This window comes from Artemia sp. Qi Xiang Cuo, chromosome 5, assembly GCF_049724085.1.
Source record: "Artemia sp. Qi Xiang Cuo chromosome 5, ASM4972408v1, whole genome shotgun sequence".
NCBI classification, from domain to species: Eukaryota; Metazoa; Arthropoda; class Branchiopoda; order Anostraca; family Artemiidae; genus Artemia; species Artemia sp. Qi Xiang Cuo.
Genome location: NC_142798.1, coordinates 3,510,739 through 3,531,620, shown reverse-complemented (window position 1 = coordinate 3,531,620; position 20,882 = coordinate 3,510,739). Strand labels below are relative to the sequence as shown.

General features: G+C 36.3%; 1 protein-coding gene across 1 annotated transcript in view; it reads right to left on the bottom strand.

Annotated features, from left to right (window-relative positions):
- Positions 1 to 1,738: 1,738 nt before the first annotated feature.
- The window catches only part of LOC148951728 (glyoxalase domain-containing protein 4), a 75,415-nt gene continuing 56,271 nt past the window's right edge, over positions 1,739 to 20,882 (bottom strand). Inside the window, exons 6-7 of the mRNA XM_089089302.1 lie at positions 8,045 to 8,217; positions 1,739 to 2,175 (exon numbers count right to left, since the gene is read on the bottom strand). Coding sequence (XP_088945428.1) covers positions 2,023 to 2,175; positions 8,045 to 8,217 — 326 coding nt within the window. The 3' untranslated portion in view covers positions 1,739 to 2,022. The remainder of the gene's footprint in view (positions 2,176 to 8,044; positions 8,218 to 20,882) is intronic.

Sequence of the window (20,882 nt, the reverse complement as noted above, 5' to 3'; positions counted from 1 at the left end):
CAGGTTTTGCAGTTTCGAACAGATACTAGATGTAGTTTTACCCAAAACCGAAATATTTGCAATTTTTTTCGAAATTAGCTTCAAAGTCTTAGATAGCACTGAATTGAGTCTTTTCCCACTGCGACCGCTGTGACAAAGCTCAACCTTATTTTGGTCTTTTTTTGTAGTGCGCCATCATTTTCTTTTTGTATGAGGAGAGGTTTTTAACAAATAATAATATATTATTAGGGCTATTTGTGGGTCCATCAGGGGGAGGGAAGTAGGGTGCAAAGTCAGGGTAGTGACTATTATGTTGAAAAGGAGAATAAAAGAAATAAAGAATCTTGCAACACCATTTTTAAGTTAGTTTATTATACAGTCTTAGGATAAATCCATTAAAATTAGCAATCTGGTTTATTACTTAGTATCTTGGGATATTTTTCCAATGTTAGTATTTCTTTGGAGTGAACCTCGGAATGTTGTTAAATTGATAGTGGTAGTCCTGGGTCACTATTTTTTTTTTTTTTTTTTTCATGGTCACTATTTTTGGGCAGAGGGTGTACTTGCAACATGAGGTTTGGGCAGAGGGTGTACCTGCAACATGAGGAGTTCTTAAAATGCCTGTGTTCCTTAAAGTGCATGTGTTCCAAAAATGCCTCTGTTTGTTTGTTTTAACAAGTCCTCTTCTTGAAAGTTGTTGTTCAACACTTTTTGTTTTAAAACAACAATTTTTGTTTATTAATTTTTGTTTGTATAATAAAACAACAATTTTTGTTTTATAAGTATATAACCATGAGAAATAGATCTACTGGAAATGAGGCACAAGGAGAGTGTTGAGCCTCATACCTTCGCTTAATTCCGATTCATAAGGTTTTAAAGGTTTGTAATTGGATCAAAATATCCCCCCTCCCCTACAGATATACACCTCTGGATTCAACTTATAGACACAGAAGCAAGTAAAATTAGATATCGAACCTCAATCATCAGACTTTTCACCTTAAATTTAGTAATGTAGGTATGTCGTAATTTTAAATTAACTCTGTGCAAATTCACAGAAGTAACACATATATCACACATGCGCACAGATTTTAGCCTTGGAGAGGGAGTGGCAATAAGAAATAAATCAATTGTAGACCAAAAACTCCCAAATGTAATTTCCTGAGTTTTTAAGTATTTATTATTTAGCCGTTTTGTGTTTGACAGGTTATAAAAAGACGAAGGATTTGTAAAAAAAACTTTTTCAATCTGTTATGAGTAGTTTCCAGAGTAGTAAGACTATAGATGGCACTAATTACTCCTTATAGCGCGGCTATTTGGTATATTATACAGCCACTATCTATGTCTAAATGTGTATCTTCGGGTAAACAGAATGTAAACTTTGATATTCCATTTCCCATACCAAGGCTATAATGTCATCCTAACGAAGACCAACGGGCAAATTTTTTGTCAATTGGGATATTTGACACAATCATAACAGCTATAATAGATAAGCAATTATTGAGGGAAAAAATCCTTCGGCACTCTAGCTCTAATACTAGCCAATATTAACTATACTAAACATAACTCATCGCAAATAAATGTAGGACTGCAACCCCTTCAAACACCCTAAAGGTAGCATGTTATTTGCGGTTTACTAAAACAGCAAAATATATTTGGAAAAGCTATCTCTTTTTTTTAAGTACAGCATTAAGAAATATAATACTGTCCAAATTCAAGAATTTCTTTTTATCTCATGCATTAATATATTTGAAACAATCAATTCAAAACTCGATATGTATATTTTATGTAGTATATAATGACACCATATTTCTCAACTTTACGGTATATTCTTTTGTGAATTTTCAAATTTCAATTGTTTAAAAACAACTATTCCCACCAAAAGGTTAAAAACTTAATTTTCGACATAGCATAAGATGTTGAAAACAAAAATTCGCTTGTTGGTCTTTATCATGACGCCATCTATATTCCACCTAGAAAATACTTATAGCAACGTCAAAACACACAAATAGTTTCAGAGAGCATAAACGTGCATCGTCATCCTAGTTAAGCTTCCCCCTTTCCCTTCCCCTTTTGGGCAAACCATTCATCAGATTTGTCATTTTCCATGGCTTCAGTTAAGAGAGCATCTCCTTTTGGATCCACTTTCGATAATTCTCGAAACGCTTCATCTCCCACAAAGCATATTTCATGGCCATCCTATAAAAATAAAAATTTAGACATGTTGCAGGTACACCCTCTGCCCAAAAATAGTGACCATGAAAAAAAAAAAAAAAAAAAATAGTGACCCAGGACTACCACTATCAATTTAACAACATTCCGAGGTTCACTCCCAAGAAATACTAACGTTGGAAAAATATCCCAAGATACTAAGTAATAAAAATATTGTAATTAACAAAATTTCAAGGCTTATTTTATATATATATATATATATATATATATATATATATATATATATATATATATATATATATATATATATATATATATATATATATATATATATATATATATATATATATATATACGAGGCATGTTTTTTAAGTAAGTACCGTTTGGCAATTCCGCCGCCGCAGCACTACGGTTGGCGTTCTGTGCATGCGCGCTGGTTATCTACACCTCTTGTCTACGCACTGACGCCATTACAGTCTGATTCTTCATTGTATACGTTGTTTACTGAGTGTTTAAGATGCCTCCGACAATCGTGAGTCCCGCCGAATCTGAAGTACGGGCTGTTATTCGATTTCTTAGTGCTAAAGGCGTAAAACCGATCGATATTCGTCGTGAGATCTGTCAAGTTTACGGACAAAACATTATGAGTGATGGACTGGTAAGGAAATGGGTTAGAGCATTTAAAGATGGCCGCACAAATGTGCGGAAAGTGGAAGAAATGAAGAGTCTCTTTAAAGAAGATTTGGCGCAGAAAGTGGAAGAAAAGGTGAGAGAAAACAGACGCTTTACAATTTCATCAATATACGACTGGTTTCCTCAATATTCTCCTGCACTTGAAGAAACACCTGGGTGGTCAGCGTCTTCAAGACGATAACGAAGTCAAAACAGTTGTGATACAGTGGTTAACAAGTCTGGCGGCAGAATTTTATGAGGAGGGTATTCAAAAACCGGTGCCACATTATGACAAGTGCCTCAATATTCACGGAAATTATGTAGAAAAGTAGATTAAGGTACAAGCTTTCATGTAAAAATAAAATTATTGTGATATCTTTGCACGTCTTTTTTTAATTCCAAAACGGTACTTACTTAAAAAACATGCCTCGTATATATATATATATATATATATATATATATATATATATATATATATATATATATATATATATATATATATATATATATATATATATATATATATATATATATATATATATAGATTACTCAAATTAGAAATCCTAAAATTTGAGGAGAAATCCCAAAGAGTGGCAGCCTTAAAAGTGACATTAACAATTTTTTTTTCAAACTGAATCAAATTGCGACAATTTAAAAATAATAGTATTGAAACTACAAGGCCTTATGGCTTCAGTTCTGAAAGTAACATACTTGAATACACTTTCGACATTTTTGTTTTTAAATCTTTTGTCTCCAGCATATCATACTTCGTGAATTAAAGCGCTTATATTTGATCCTTTTTGTTTGTTCTGCTTTTATTTTGAAAATTCATTTCCTTTAGCTATTCATTTTGCTTGTATTATTTATTGTGCTACTGAATATCTTTTCTTATCTTTACATCTTGCATTACAAAAGGTAGCCTTTCATACAGAAAACTAGTATTCAAATTTGAAAAGCAAATGAAACCTAAACAAATTTAAACTAAAATAATAATCAAAATAAATAAGATTTAATCTATAAAATAACAAAACAATATTTTATATGTTTGCATGTGAAAACAGCAAAAGTTGTATTGACACAATGAGTCATATGAAATTCACCGCGTACTAAACGCAACAATTCAATCCATAAAATAACACAGTTTGAAACTTTCAGACGTTCGAACGTAAAAATATAGCAAAAGTTGCTTTGACAAGAAAAGTCAAAGGGATACAACAAAAGTCAAAGCGATACAACGGCTCTTACTAAGTACTCAAAAACATTGATGTCTCTTTTCATTGATGTCTCATGATGTCTCTTGCAGTAAATCAGATCCCCTCTACTTTTGTTTCTGTCTTAAAAGCAACAAAACCAACCCCTTATGTTACGCATGTCTTAAAAGCAACAGAACAAATGATCTTACAAAAATTGGTGTTGCAAAAATCTGCCTTTTTAATGCAAGACCATTTAATTACCAACATTTTTAATGTCCCTATTGATTATAAATTCTACTTCAAGTCAAACAAGTATGGCTTGGACACTAGGCGAGCAAGGATGTTGTTTTAATAATGAGTGCTGAGGGGTACCAGTTAAGTTTACTAGATTGTACATGCAGACGGATGTCTTTTCGTTCAGGGTTTGCACCCCTTTAGTTGTTCTAATTTTGAGTACTGGGGTACCAGTCAGGTTTTACTAGATGGCACATACAAGCTATAGTCTTATAGATTTTACCAAAGAGCATTGGGAATTTACAAGACTAGAAAGTGTCGTTAACGACGAGAAGAACAATCGCCAGCACCATCTTGCTTAGCCTACATTACACTATTGCATGCTTGCTTTTCAGGTTAGAACTTTGTAACCAGCAGATCTACCAGCTTAATACCAACTGGTCGACTTAATCAGTCAATCTTGGCCAGACTGAATTTTGACTTTAAACAGTTGGAAATTTGAACTTAATTTCTACTAAATTATGGATTAATTATACCAATTATAAAATTTCCTTTGACATTTCCTGATTTTTTTTTATGAAATCGCCAGACAAAATCAGCCAGAACCAAGGTAGATAGGCATGACATAAGGGTAATTCAAACAGTCTATGAACCATTTGAAGGCAATTTGAGACCCCAAATAAAGGCTTTCAAATATTTTTACCTATATAAGGTTACCTGATAAAAGGTTTTACCTGTGTCTACATAGGAGCTGTCATCAGATGACAATTTTTGTAAGGTCTTCTAGTGACTGCTGGACATACACAAGTCCCAACTATATTCAAACAGTGTTTCTAGCTATATACGAAGGATTTTTTTTCGGAAGAAGAGAAACAAAAATAATTATTTGATAATTTGAATAACAAGTCCCAAAAGTTGGAGAAAATTTAGGACGTCGGAGGACGACGTCGGAGGCTCCGACGTTCCTCCTCTCTTTCCCCTGCACACGTCGCTAGATGCTCGTCGTCGCCTGCACACGTCGCACACGTCGCTCTGATTTCAGTCATCTTTATATTGTTTTCCAAAATCCTTCATCCCTAATTCTCAATTTTAGCCGACATTTTTGAAAAGAAGGCAATAGCATAGGATACAAAATCAAATTTTCGAAGAAAATTCAGTAGAAGTCAAGTACATTATTCCTTTTTTTAAAGTTTTTTTTTTTTGTAATAAGATTATACGGGGAATAATAATTACAAATTAGTCAGAATCGTAACTATACAAGTTTTTATACAAGTTTCTATTCAAGTACAAGTTAACTATACAATTTCTATACTATAAGTAACCATACAAGAGTCGTAACTATACAAGTTTCTATTCAAGTACAAGTTAACTATACAAGTTTCTAAACTATACGTAACTATACAAGAATCGTAACTATACAAGTTTCTATTCAAGTACAAGTTAACTATACAAGTTTCTATTCAAGTACAAGTTAACTATACAAGTTTCTATTCAAGTACAAGTTAGCTATACAATTTCTATACTATACGTAACTATACAAGAGTCTTAACTATACAAATTTCTATTCAAGTACAAGTTAACTATACAAGTTTCTATTCAAGTACAAGTTAACTATACAATTTCTATACTATACGTAACTATACAAGAATCGTAACTATACAAGTTTCTATTCAAGTACAAGTTAACTATACAATTTCTATACTATACGTAACTATACAAGAATCGTAACTATACAAGTTTCTATTCAAGTACAAGTTAACTATACAAGTTTCTATTCAAGTACAAGTTAACTATACAAGTTTCTATTCAAGTACAAGTTAACTATACAAGTTTCTATTCAAGTACAAGTTAACTATACAAGTTTCTATTCAAGTACAAGTTAGCTATACAATTTCTATACTATACGTAACTATACAAGAGTCGTAACTATACAAATTTCTATTCAAGTACAAGTTAACTATACAATTTCTATACTATACGTAACTATACAAGAATCGTAACTATACAAGTTTCTATTCAAGTACAAGTTAACTATACAAGTTTCTATTCAATTACAAGTTAACTATACAAGTTTCTATTCAAGTACAAGTTAGCTATACAATTTCTATACTATACGTAACTATACAAGAGTCGTAACTATACAAATTTCTATTCAAGTACAAGTTAACTATACAAGTTTCTATTCAAGTACAAGTTAACTATACAATTTCTATACTATACGTAACTATACAAGAATCTTAACTATACAAGTTTCTATTCAAGTACAAGTTAACTATACAATTTCTATACTATACGTAACTATACAAGAATCGTAACTATACAATCGTAACTGCACAAAAATTCTTTTGGGATATATTTTTCATCTTCCCATAACTAACTTCCATTTAAATTTCTCTTTTTTTGCTTGTTCTTGGAAGTTATAATCTCTTCTAAAACCATCAAGATTTCTGAGAGGGATTTTTTTGGAAGAATACTTTATACAAGCTCGAAGCAACCGCTAAGTGATCGTTACAGTTTCTAAATGAAACCTCTGTAATAATTTCGTAATTATTACAATCTAAATAAAACCTCTGTAATAATTTCGTAATTATTACCTAAATAAAACCTTGTCGTAATTCAAGTTCAGTTTAAACACTAAATTCGTCCAGGTGCAAATGAATGTTTTGTTCAAAAGAAGATTGCTTTTATTCCCTTTTTTGCAAACCTAGGAATAATGAAAGTGTATACTGAAATTATATGAAATAAAATGTGTTATTTGTTTCTTGATATTCTTGATCTAAGACAATTTTCCATTTTAATCTAGGAATGTGGTTTTTAAAAACGAGACTAGGAGTAGGTTGATTTTTCCGTTTGTTAGGAATGAGATATCGAGATTAAACAAATCATCTGAATTTGGAAGTGAATCGTCCTCGTTGCTAATACAAAAAAAAAAAAAAAAAAAAAAAAAAATGGTTCTCTCAGCTTACAGTAGTGGGCAATTCTAACATTTTGTCTCTTTTCTGATAATTATCATCTCTGTCTCCTTTGCATGGGTAGCAGAGACGCTTCTTTTTTTTTTTAAATCAAGGGTAGTGATTTAAAGCCTACAGAATCAGAAATAATGATTTTTTAAACAGTAATTTTCTAGGAGTATCCAGAATAGTTCTTTCATTACTCCCGTATATCCTCAAGAGAAATTGGGGTTTCCAAAATCTCTCCAAATATTAAAAATCGTAAATTCTTCAAATTTGACACAAAATACACATCGCTAATTTTCGCTAACGTTTATTTCTGGGGAGATTTGGGAGAACCCAATCTTCTTCTGTAAAAATGTGGAGAAACCGCAACAAAATCGAGGAAAGGGGAAGCATTGACCCAGACTAAGATACTGTGTCGTCAGCTTTAAGGACAACTTCTCAGTCTCATATCGATCTAAAGCTGATTCATTGCTAAAACAAGTTGGAGGCAAAAAATGCGCCCTTTGTCCCTCCTTCAGACCTCCCTTCATGAAAGACCACCCCCACACTAGGCCAAATATCAAGTGTTTATCTTAGTGGTAGCCAGTTCGATATAAAACAAAGCGAGGAGGGGCTTCAGCCCCCCCCCAAAAACCCTGATATTTTCCCAATAATACCCTTGGAGCTTGAATGCGCCAATTTCTATATCCTTTTAGAGGTTGCACTCATTTTAATATTTCACTTACCAACAGTCACACTTTTTTTTCTTTTTTTTTTTAAGTTCAATTCTAAGATTCCAATTATTATATGTATTTAACTTCGATTATACTATATAGTTAAATTTAATGATGTTAAACTTACGGGATCGGCCAGAATGACTACTTGAACAGTTGCTTTTCCAGGAGTATCCAGACTAACAAGCCTCGTTAGAACTGTATTTCCAGTTTCATCCATTTTAGCTTGGATAGCAGGCAAATCTTTGGCTGGACAAGAGAAAGCTATTCTCCCAAAGGCTTTAGCGTGATCTACCGGTCCTTCAAAAGAAAATCACTTATTTTATGGAGACAATAGTAAAATGGAAGGGCGACCCAAAGAACACGAGGAACTAATACGAGACGAAACTTTGGGGCTTTGACCTGACTAATAGAAACCATTGTAAAATTTATATTTTTCATATCATACTACAAAAAAAAATATATTTTAATGTATTATATTTTATAACACAGTAATATTACTTTTTAAACCCTTTGATATTTTATAAGAAGTTTATACAATCTATTTATATACGTTTAATCCCAGAAAGTTGCCGTTTCCCTTAAATATTTCCTTACGACATCCTCCTACCCAGAGCATGGAAGACCTGCTTTTAGTTCATTGTTCATCCGCAGAAAGCCCTGGCCATCTTAACTTTTCTCTCATTATAGCCCTAGAAAATGGGGCTGAACCACACTTTTAGTATGGCCTACTATTTCAGATACGGTCAGTCAGTCGGGTACCCAAACAACCCGTAGGCAATTTCTTTGGAAAATATCAGGCAACTCTTCATCCGCTTTTCGGAGCGACAACGCTTCAGAACTGTATTTGACCACTGTCATCATTGTGGCTTCCAATATTCTAATCTTGGTTCGCAGATTTACCTTCCTATTCTTCCAAAATTTTTTCAACTGTGAAAAAAAAGCCTGGCATTGGCCATTCTACTTTTACATCTTCACTGCACCCACGGTCTTTATTAATAATTAATTAAAAAAAACTTTTTCCACAAATAAGTTTTTCAAAGAAAAGTAAAGAACTCCACTAAACCAAAAATGAGCGAAAACAGAATCAAATAATCTACCAAGTGTAAAACTACCACAAATCAACATCGATAAATAAATGAAACTCAAAATGAACAGAAATTACAATGAATAACCGAATCAAACTCAAAACAAGCAGAAACTAACATTAGTAGGGCTCAAAACCCCTATGCCTTCCCGGGGCCAGAACATAATTTACGCTTTACTAAAAAAAACAAAAACAAAAACAAATGAATGTGCATTGTCAGTTTAACGTACATATGCTGATATTTATTCATTAAGATTGTTAGTAATATTTAGTTTACTAAAGTTATAAAAGTAAAAATATTTAAAACTTTTTTTGTCCGTAAAGTATAAATTATGTTTTGGCCCTGGGAAGGCATAGGGTTTTGAGCCCTACTCACATTAATTTCTGCTTATTTTGAGTTTGACTCGGTTATTTATTGTAATTTCTGTTCGTTTTGGGTTTCATTTAATTATCGATGTTGATTTGTGGTAGTTTCATACTTGGTAGATTATTTAATTCTATTTTCGCTCATTTTGGTTTAATGGAGTTCTTTGAAAAAGCTTGTTTTGTGGAAAAAGTTTTTTTTAATTAATTTCTGTTGGTTTTATATTGACATAGTCCTTTTCAGAGAAAAAGAAAATAATAGTTTAAGTATTTTCGGTTTTTCTTTAAGAATTTATAATTGGCCTGCTATTTGCTAGAGAAACTTGTTTTCTCCATTATAAAACCTTGTTTAAATTTCAATCAGATGTGTTCGATGAAAAGAAGGGTAATTGGGGGGGGGGCTAGTTGACCTCCATCACTTTTGACTCTTAATAGGGAACTAGAACTACCAATTTCAACCAAATTAATCACCTCCAAATTTTAAACAACCATCCCTTCCATAAGAACCATAAATATTGCAGGGGCATAGCTTACAACCATCACCCCCAGGCTCTGGTGGTTTGCATCAATCCAAAAAGCCTTGTTACATGATCTTTGGACTATTTTGAATAAAAGGACTGTCTCAAAATTTCTGTTGGATGCATCTCAGCAAAACACGACGCGCGTGGAGGGTAGCTGCGCTCTGATCACTTTGATTTTTAAAAATGTCACTAGTGCTTCTGATTACCAATCTTACGAGTCCCCTCCGAATCATATACGGCTACCCTTTCTATAAAAACCTTACATGTCCCTGGGGCATAACTTACAATCCTTGCCCTGAGAGCTGTGTGTGTGGGGGGGTACCTTCCTCACAGACCCTTCAACTACAATGAACAAAACTACTATCTCCAAGTTTTGATTGGAGGTCTTTGGAGAAATGATGAGTTTGTGTGGGGGGGGGAGGGGAGCTGGTTGCTCTCAAATCACTTTTGAATCTTAAAAAGAGCACGATAACTTCCAATTTCAAATCAAATGAGCCCCATATGAAGTTTATAAGACCGCTCAACTCACAAAAACCTGATATGCCTTCAGGGCATAATTTACAACCCTATCCCCAGGGCGGGGGGGGGGGGGTGTCAACCTTAGAGGCGTTGTTATATGCTCTTTGGACTATTTAAAAAAAAAATCGCTATCTCACAATGTCAACCAGATGCGTTTAGTGAAAAGAGGGGTTGTCGGGGGGGGGGGGCTATTTACCCTCCATCACTTTTGACTCGTGGGACAGAGGGAACTAGAACTTCCGATTTCCAACCAAATGAGCCTCCTCTAAAGTTAAACAACCATCCCTTCCATAAAAACCATAAATGTCTCCGGGACATAACTTACTACCATCGCCCCCAGGCTGCATCAACCCCAAAAGCCTTGTTAACTGATCTTTGGACTATTTCGAAAAAAATTACTGGCTCAAAATTTGTATTGGATTCATTTCGGTAAAATAAAGACGTTAGGGGGGGGGGGTTATCTGCCCACTCGTCACTTTTACTCTTAAGAAGGACACTGGATATTTTGATTACAAATCCAATGAGTCCCCTCTCAAATACATACGATCATCCTTTCTATAAAAACCTTATATGCCCCTAGGGCATAACTTATAACCATTGCCCTGAGAGCTGTGGGGGCGGAGGTGTTTTCCCAGAGACATAATTTCCAGACCCTTCAACTACGATGAACAAAATTACTATCTCCAAATATTGATTCGATGTCTTTGGGAAAATGATGGACATAGGGGGGCGGGGCTTGTTCCTCTCAAATCCCTCTTCATTTTTAAAAAGCGCAATATAACTCCCAATTTCAAATTAAATGAGCCACATCTGAAGCTTATAGGACCACCCATTCGATAAAACCTTATATGCCCCCAGGGCATGACTTACTACACTATCCCCAAGGCATTGGGGGGTTGTGTCAACCCTAAAGCTATTGTTATATGTTTTTTTGGACTATATTAAACAAAATAGTTATCTAACAATTTTAATCAGATTCGTTTGGTGAAAACAGGGTTAGTCGAGGGGGTATAAATCGTGCCAAAAGCAGAAAGAATTTTTTGATTCCAATGGTGCATATGGAAAAGTACAGAAGGTAGTTACGAGAAGCGATACGCTGGTATGGTATGCTAGAACCGAGCAAGATGCAGAAGCAATAGCTAATAGCACAAAATCGAATTCTGCAGCTGTAGTTAAATTCCATAAACCGAAATTCCTGGTTGTGGCTAAATTTGTCCCTGAAGATACGACAAACGAGGAGATTGAGTCTGCTTTGGAAGGGATCCAAGAAGCGAAACGCTATGGTACTAGCAAGTCAGTCAAGCTAACATTCACAGACAAAGAAGCTCTTGAAAAAGCACTGAAATATGGAATTTACGTTGGTTATTGGCATATCAAGGTAGACAAATATGTTGCCGCCCCTCTGAGGTGTTTTAAATGCCAAAAATTCGAACACTTGCAACGAGATTGCCCCAATGGGTGAGTTGTTTCAGGTGCTCTGGCGATCACGAAAACTCTAAAGACAACCCATGTATCCGTGGTACTTAATGTGCTAATTGCTCTGGAGAGCATCCATTTTATAGCTTGCAATGCCCGGTTTATAAGAAACAATTGGAGGCTAATTCAAACAAACGTAAGCAATGAATGGAACTATCTCGCTTTATAGCAGAAATATATACGGGCACGCTCCACACAATCTGTCTCTTTTAAGTAATCTAGTAACCAAGCATAGCATAATATGCATTCAGGAACATTTGATAACATCCGATCATTCAGCAATCCTTGATCGAATTCCAGGAAAGGACTATTTTTTCGACCTGCTATCCGTAACATCTCAGTTGGAAGGCCGAGTGATGGAATCTTGATCATTCCAGACTCTAATTTGCAATGCACGCTAATTGATTCATGCGATTCTGTTTCTGCGATTAGAGTTCCTGGCCCAAATGGCTTTATAGTCATATCAGTGTATCTCCCTACAAATTATCGCGATGTCCTCTCAGAAAGGCGCTACATGAAGGTTTATGCGAGATTCGGGAGGCTGGTCAAACAATACAAGTCAGAAATGATTATTATCTGTGGGGACTTCAACTGTCAGCTTCTAGATGATCATCGTTTTTTAGCCATATTACGGGGGTGTCTGCCAGACGCTATGGCCCCAGTTCAAAAATCCCGCTCCTTCAAGTCCCAGTCCTTGAACGTTTGTTCACAGCGCATCCCTGGCTACATCAGATATCGATCACTTTTTCGTGAATTCCCTACTTCCGACGGGGATTAAATCCGTTGTTGACTCGGAACACAATTGTAGCGATCACCTTGGGATTAGCTTAACGGTACCATTCTCCACCTATAAGCGGTGCCCCAGGCGATCATGGTTTATTAAGAGTGAATGGCACAGGATAAATCAGTCATTGTACAAAGATATTCTTGACTCGACGCTTCCTAAAATCAAAGTACCGTTCCACCTGCTTATTCATGGACAAAATGAAGACAGACTAGCCCTGAACATCTTTTGCTCCGAAATTATTCACCAAATGAAGCTTGCAGAATCTGCCGCTGTTCCATTGGCAAAAGTGTACTCCAACGCTCGTAAAAAGGGATGGGATAACCCAAATGTCAATTTTGCTAAGAAGAGATCCAAGTTCTGGTACGAATTGTGGAAGGATTACGACAAACCCCGCTCTGGAGTAGTTTTTCAGTGCTTTCGATATGCCAAAAAAGAATTCAAACGTACTGTCGAGAATATGCAAGTCCAGCAAGTGGAGAAGTTGTCTTGTGATTGCAGGAGTGACCCAAACATCCTACGGGAGCGAATACAATCTAACAGGGCTGACACTGTTGTGCAAAGTTCCATTCCCAACAAAAGTTGGGTAAACCATTAAAAGGACATGTTTGCGCCGCCACCCAACGAGCTGGACTCCGTATATAAATCTGAGTTAGATAGACAATTAATCAGCGCAAAACTCCATCGCACTGCTGTCATTGTTTCTAAATGGCATATTGAAATAAAAGTGAGAAAATTGAAAAAGAACTAGTCTCCAGGGCTCGATGGGATCACTCCGAGGCACTTACAGCGCGGCACAGAACTTCTACAAGAGTACTTAGCCTTACTATTCCAAATGAGGATATAGCAGGGACTCACACCTGCCAACAACTTTCATGGTTGCCACACATCCAATATTCTGAAAAAGAATCGAGACCCCTTGCTTTGTAAAAGTTACAGACCAATCACAGTTTCATCGGTTATCAGCAAAGTATTTGAGAGGGTTCTGATGCCCCATATTAAGTCGGATGCTCTAATGAGAGACAAACAACTTGGATTCAGAAATGAGTTGGGCTGTGGACACGCCCATAGGTTACTAAGAAGAATAATGAAATTAAAAAGGTTAACATCTATAGTTAAAAAGCTACTGTTTGCCTGCAGCATCGACATTTCTGCTGCGTCAGATTCTGTCAATCCACTCGCAAGCACTGTTGTGCCTCTAGATTCAGAAGTCGACCCCTGCATTGTCCTTGTTCTCCATGATTGGTACTCCCATACGCATATTTGTCTAGCTTTGGGATGGGAAACAATCGCCGGTCAACGCAAGCAAAAGCTTTCTGAACCCATTCAGCACTTCAAAGGAGTTCGGCAAGGATCTGTTCTAAGCCCTATCATCTTCAATTTTGCAACTTACTCTGTAACTAGACTCGCTCGAGGGACGTTCTTTTGGGAGGGCTTGGATCTAAGTTTCATTTCTTATGCAGATGACTTATTGCTCCTAAGCAGCACGCTAAGGGGACTACAAGAGAATCATCGTCTCCTAGTGACCCTATACAGAAGAATCGGACTACGAGTCAACATAGAGAAAAGCTGTCAAATGGAAGTGGTCATTTAATCGATTTATTAAGTCAAAACTATTCAACGCCGTCGTCTCTCCTGCCATCTGGCACATATCACCCTTGTGGGAAATGTTGTCCCTCACTGAGCGTCGAAAAATACGAACCACGTATTACAGATTTGCAAAATTTTTGCTGGGCCTTCCACTAAGATTTTCTAACACGGAGATCTCATCCATATATGGAATTCTTGATTCATAAACCAAGGTGATTGATATGGAACGGAGAGCCTCAACACCATCCCTCAGTAAACTCTACGGCTCACCGCTGATTCAACTGTTTCTGTGAATAAAATATCTGCATTTAATTTTTAGTGTCAAATAGGTTTTTCTTCTTTCTTTTGATTCATTTTGTGCTCCGCTTTTTTCCATTTATCTATTGTAAGCGGGCACAAATAAATTTAAATATATATACATATATATAAATTACATATATATATACATATATATAAAATATAATATACATATAATATACATATAATATACATATATATAAATATATATATATATATATATATATATATATATATATATATATATATATATATATATATATTTATACAACCGTCACTTCCATAAAAACCTTAGATGCCCCCGGGGCATAAATTACAATCCATGCCCCCAGGGTTTGTTTCAACCCTAAAAGCCTTGTTATATGATATTTGGACTATTTCGAATAAAACGGCTATTTCAAAATTCCTATCAGATACATTTCGGGAGAATACGAGGTATGGGGGGAGGGCTATATGCCCTCCCATCACTTTGAATCTTAAAAAGGGCACTAGAACCTCTGATTATCAATCCAATGAACCCCTTCCGAAGCTTATATGACCACCCTTTTTATAAAAACTTTACATGACCCCAGGGAATAACTTACAGCCCTTGCCCTGAGGGTTATGAGGGGGGGGTATTCATCCTCAAAGACACAATTTCTGGAGCTTTAAACTGCGTTCAACAAAATGGCTATCTCAAAATTTTGATCGGAAGTGTACTTGCCCTCCGGGCATTACCAGTGGGGGGCATTTACCCTCCGATCACTTTCGATTATTAAAAAGGGCACTAGTCCTCTCAATTTCCAATCGAATGAGACCTTTTTAAAGTTTCCACAACAACGCTATAAAAGCCTTATATGTCCCCAGGGTATAATTTACAGCCCTTGACCTGAGGGCTGTGGGAGGGTCATCCTCAAAGACATAATTTCCAAAACTTTCAACTACGTTGAACAAAATGGCTACCACAAAATTTCAATCAGATACATTTCGGGAAAATACGAGGTGTGTATGTGTGTGTGTGTGTGGGGGGGGGATATTTGCCCTCCGATCACTTTGACTCTTAAAAAGGGCACTAGAACTTCTGACTGCCAATCGAATGAGCCCTTTCTGAGGTTTTTACGACAACACTTTTAATAAAAACCTTACATGCCTCGAGGACAAAACTTACAACCCTCGCCATGAGGGCTGTGGGGGGGGGGGTTTCATCCTCAAAGACATAATTTCCAGACTTTTAAACTACGTTAAACAAAATGGACGTCTCAAAATTTTGACTGGACGCGTTTGGAGAAATGATGGGCGTGGGAGGGGGTTTGGTTGCCCTCCAATCACTTTCGACAACTAGAAAGGGCACTAGCCCTCTCAATTTCCAATTGAATCCACCAATTTCGCAGTTTCTACGAAAACTCCTTCAATACGAAGTGCCATGGTCTAAAACAAATAAATACATTGGGCCAACATCGTTCTTTATTTAGGCAGCGCTATTTCGCTGCCTATGATGCAACCAAGGTAAGTGAAACTGCCCACTTGATGAAACTTCTCCTTTCCAAACATCATCTTTTCACCTTCACTTATTACTAGCCTTAGCGACTTAGTCTCCTTAACATTAATTTTCAATCTATTCTTGCACCCTGAACTCGCATAACCTTTAGAAATTCATTCATCTTGCTAACACTTTCATCTAGGATGCTGAAATCATCAGCATAATCTAAGTCCAGGAGAGTTTTACTTCCCCATTTTACTCCATGTTCTTCCATTGCCTGTGCTGTGCTTCTTAGCACAAAGTCTATCAAAATGATTCATATAAATAGAGATAGAACCCCACTTAACTCCTGATTTAATACGAAACCACCTATTAACCTCATTTCTTACCCTAACCTGAGCAATGATATTCTCGTACATAGCACTAATCACTTTAATGTATTTGTCTGGTATACCATAAAAGTATAAGACCTTCGCTAAAGCTCTCCTATCGGCTGAATCAAACGCTAGCTCATAATCTATAAAACAGAGGACTAACGGTGTTTACCTACTCAGACACATTTTAATTAATAATCTAAGAGTGAAAATTAGGTCGACTATCCTTCCTAAAACAGCAATGTTCTTCGCTTAAAACTTTGTCCACAGCATCTCTAAACCTAAAAGGTATCGTCATAGTAAGTAATTAACTACCTACAGTCCTACAGAAAACAGGCTAATGCGTCTATAATTAATACACTCACTCTTATTACCTCTCTTACAGAGGGTTTTAATTAGAGTTTTCTAAAAGTCACTAGGTACTTTACCTATTTCAAAAATTACTATTCATAATCTTCAGTAACTTATTTATAACCCCAATGCCACCTTACTTAAGAAACTCATTTACTACACTATCAACACTTGGGGCCTTATTATTTTTTAATCCTTTCAGTACTGTCACTAATTCTTCCTCACAAAAAAAAATCTTACTTAACATCCAAATTGTCACAAACTTTTTCATTCTGTTCTATATCTTTTCCTTAACTCTATCACGGTCTGGCAAGTTCTCAAAATATTCTACCCATCTCTCTTTAACTCTTTTCTTAACATTAATTAAAAAAATACTTTTTCCACAACATAAGTTTTTCAAAGAAAAGTAAAAAACTCCATTAAACCAAAAATGAGCAAAAATAAAATCAAATAATTTACCACAAATCAGCATCGATAAATAAATGAAACCCAAAACGAACAGAAATTGCAATCAAATAGTTCGTGGTAACGAACTGTAAGTAAGGAGCGACCCGGCTCAATAGTAACCGAAAATCTAAAAAACGGGATTTTGATACCAATAGATACATCAAAAGAATCAAATTTTTATTCTGATTTCAAATATATAATTTTCATCAAGTTACCCATCAAAAGTTACGCGCCTGAGAAAATTTGGCTGATTTTCGAAAAAAGGGGGAAAGACCCCCTAAAAGTTATAGAACCTTAATAAAAATCACACCATCATATTCAGCGTATCAGAGAACTCTTTTCTAGAGGTTTCAAGCTCCTATCTACAAAAATGTGGAATTTTGCATTTTTGGCCAGGATAAAGATCACGGATGCGTGTTTATTTTTTTTTTTCTTCAGGGGTGATCGTATCGACCCAGTGGTCCTAGAATATCGTGTGGTAATTAATTCGATCTGAAATTAAAAATTACAGTGCCCTTTTTAAGTGACCAAAAAAAGTCACCCGATCAAAATTGTCGAAAATCTGATAGATTTGTCTTTTAGGTTTTGAGATAGCCATTTTGTTCAGCATGGTCGAAAATATTATAACTATGTCTTTTAGGATGACTTAATGCCTCGAAGCCCCCAGGGGGAGGGCTGAAAGTTATGAACTTTACCCAATGTTACCATATAGTATTGGTTATTGGGAAGTATACAGACGTTTTCAGGGGGATTTGTTTCTGGTAGTGGGGAGTGGGGGTGGATCGGGGGTTACATGGGAGGATCTTTTCATGAAGGAAGTTTACCTGGGGGAAGGGACATTGCTATGAAGGGGGCGCCGGATTCCCCATCATTATTTAAAAAAAAATCAGAAATTTAATATAAAAAAACAAGTTTTTCAACTGAAAGTAAGGAGCAACATCAAAACTTAAAACGAACAAAAAATATTAGCTATATGATTGGGTTCACCTTCTAGTCAATGCCTCGCTCTTTAAGCCAAAGATTTTTTAGTACTTTCAAAAGGGCTATTTATTCTAATTAACGGCCTTTGTGATTAAGGGGTAATTTTTAAAGAATTGGAACAAATTTTGCCATTTAGCAAAAGAAAAGTAAAATGTTTATGCAAATTTTGTTTACTTATTCAATGACGGTGAGCCAAAATAAAAACTGCATTAACTAAAAAACGATCAGAAATTAAATAAAAAAACAAGTTTTTTAAACTGAAAGTAAGGAGCGACATTAAAACTTAAAACGAACAGAAATTATTCCGTATTTATGAACCTAAATTTACGATATGTGCACCTCAGAAACTGTCCGTGGACACAAAAAGTAGCACTTAGTGTTTTCATCACTAGTGCACATATTCTTCTTTTTTTTTTTTTTTCATGAGTTCAGTTAAATGCGTTTAATTTGTATAAAAGTACAAAATACAATAGTACAAAATAGTCCACTATACTTGTTCCTTTTGGCAAAATAGGACGAAATTAAGGACGAATTTTGTTTGTTTACCCTGCTCTGTATCAGCTCAACCTTTCTGGCTGCCTCATCTTCTTCGTATATCTTCCGGCTCAAAGCCTCCATCATACTTTGTGCAAGGCTTATTTCTACAAAGTCTTTGGCATCTATGGCTTTTTTCAGCTTCTCATTAGCTTCTTGAAGAAGCCTTTCTGCTACTTGTCTCTTCTCCTTTTCAACTGACTTCTTCTCAATCAAATCTTTTTCCAGGTGTTCAATGGTCGTCTTCTCAGATAACATCCTCTTTTTTCCTCTTCTTCTCTTGCCCTCTTCTCTTCTTCTTCTTTCTTTTTGGACTCCTCTTTAGCCTGTCTTGATCACTCAGTTTTCAAGTACAATTTATAACTCTGGCACGCATTTCGCCCCAAATTCAACAACTATCGATTAATAGGGACTATTTTGGGCTTGTTCTCGAACTTCTTTAGAGCGTCAGAGACTATCAGTCTAGCATTGAGCATTTTGACTTTCATCAATGATTTTTCCTTGGTCATGATCCATCCTGACCGGGAAAAATCACGTTCAACGTCAGCGTTCCCATGCGACATGCAGAGAGCTACTTTTACTATCTTTGAAACAATGGGATACTTTGTCTGTCCTTGATGATTTTTCAGACTAAAAACCGAGTTCCATAAAACATCAATCCTTGCTGAAGTCATGTTCTTAGGCAAACTCGGTTCCAGCTGGAGCAAATTCCATTCGTCAATGGCAGCTTCAGTATTCGCACGGAAAGGCATAAATCCAACGATTTCCACAAAGTCGCTTGTTATTGTCTCAGGATTCGAATCATCCAGCCACAGGCACCGGAAATGCTGAAGGGCACTTTGACCTAGTGATTTCTCTTCAATATGGCGACAAGCGGCCAGATAAGCAGTTCTGGCACTACTTCTGAAGTTCAGAGCATCAACTTTTGTCCATTCGACAGGCATTTTTCCACGCCGTCACCGCATGCTACTTTATCGGATGAAAGAAAATCCCCATTTGAATTGGAGAGCTCAGAAAAAGTTTTTTTCCCTTCTGAATATCAGTCAAAGCACTTTGCTTGACAAAACGGCTGGCGGTCATCTTTGCTAGTCGACGCATTTCGTCATACAGAATGTGGATAAGTGGTCCTTCACCTTGAAACAACTCTGTGAACTGAACAAATAGCTTTCCAAAAGATATGACAAAGAGGACTAACGCTTTGGTTGTGGTACACTGGAGACTGCTATATAACTCTCGGTATCTACTAGACTTCATCAATTCTGGTCTTTTCTTAGGGGTGAATTTCAGAAAATGCTCACCAAGAGCATCCCATTGCTCATCAAGTCTATCAGCTGAAAGAAGAAGGGTTAGCCATCGACTTGGCACACGTTTCAGGAAACAATGTGGAGGAAGCTTGAGATTCTCCTGGATGGTACCAAAGTCTTCTAAACGGGCAGGCCAACCACTAAAGAAGTAGAAAATTCGAATCGCAAAATCGGAAACTTTGGATCCGTGATGGTCCAAACCTTTCAAAAAAGCGTTGTGGACTATCTGTATGTTGCATGTCCAATGTCAGCTAGGCCTTGGTTGCTGTGCACAGTTCTAACTTCATAACCTCCAAACTTTCTTGTTGACATTAGGTCTGTCACTTCCCAGCATCAAGACTTGACGGAGATCAAGGTTAGAGTATCCTTTAGAGCTTGCAGTAGGTGCTGGTGTAAATCTTCCGCTTTTGCGTGTCCTATGAAAAAGGACTGTCAGTGGCGTACAGAGACTCTTTCTTCGGTCTCCGACCAGTATCTAATCATGATATTCAACTCCTTTGCACCTTTGGCATTTGTAGTCTCATCGTAAAGCAACGCCAAGTAAGAAGATCCAATGTCGCGTAGAAGGTCCTTGCGAAAATGGGGCAACAGCGCCTCTGTTATGAAGTATGATACATTGGTCTCTCCAAGGCTGAGTTCCGCCGCCACTTCACCAGGGAACATAGCTTTAAAAATGTTCGCAATGCCATTGCAGGAAGCAGCGCTCATATCACGGATGACATTATTCATGGCCCAAATGAGCTCTGCCTTTAGGACCTGGTCCTTTCTAGAAATCAAATTTATTTTGGGGTTTGACGAGCTAGTTGTCTGTAATACAAGCTGCAGCGAGTCCAGTTTCGCTCTAAGATTCGAAACATGCTTTTCGCCCTCTGAGTGTT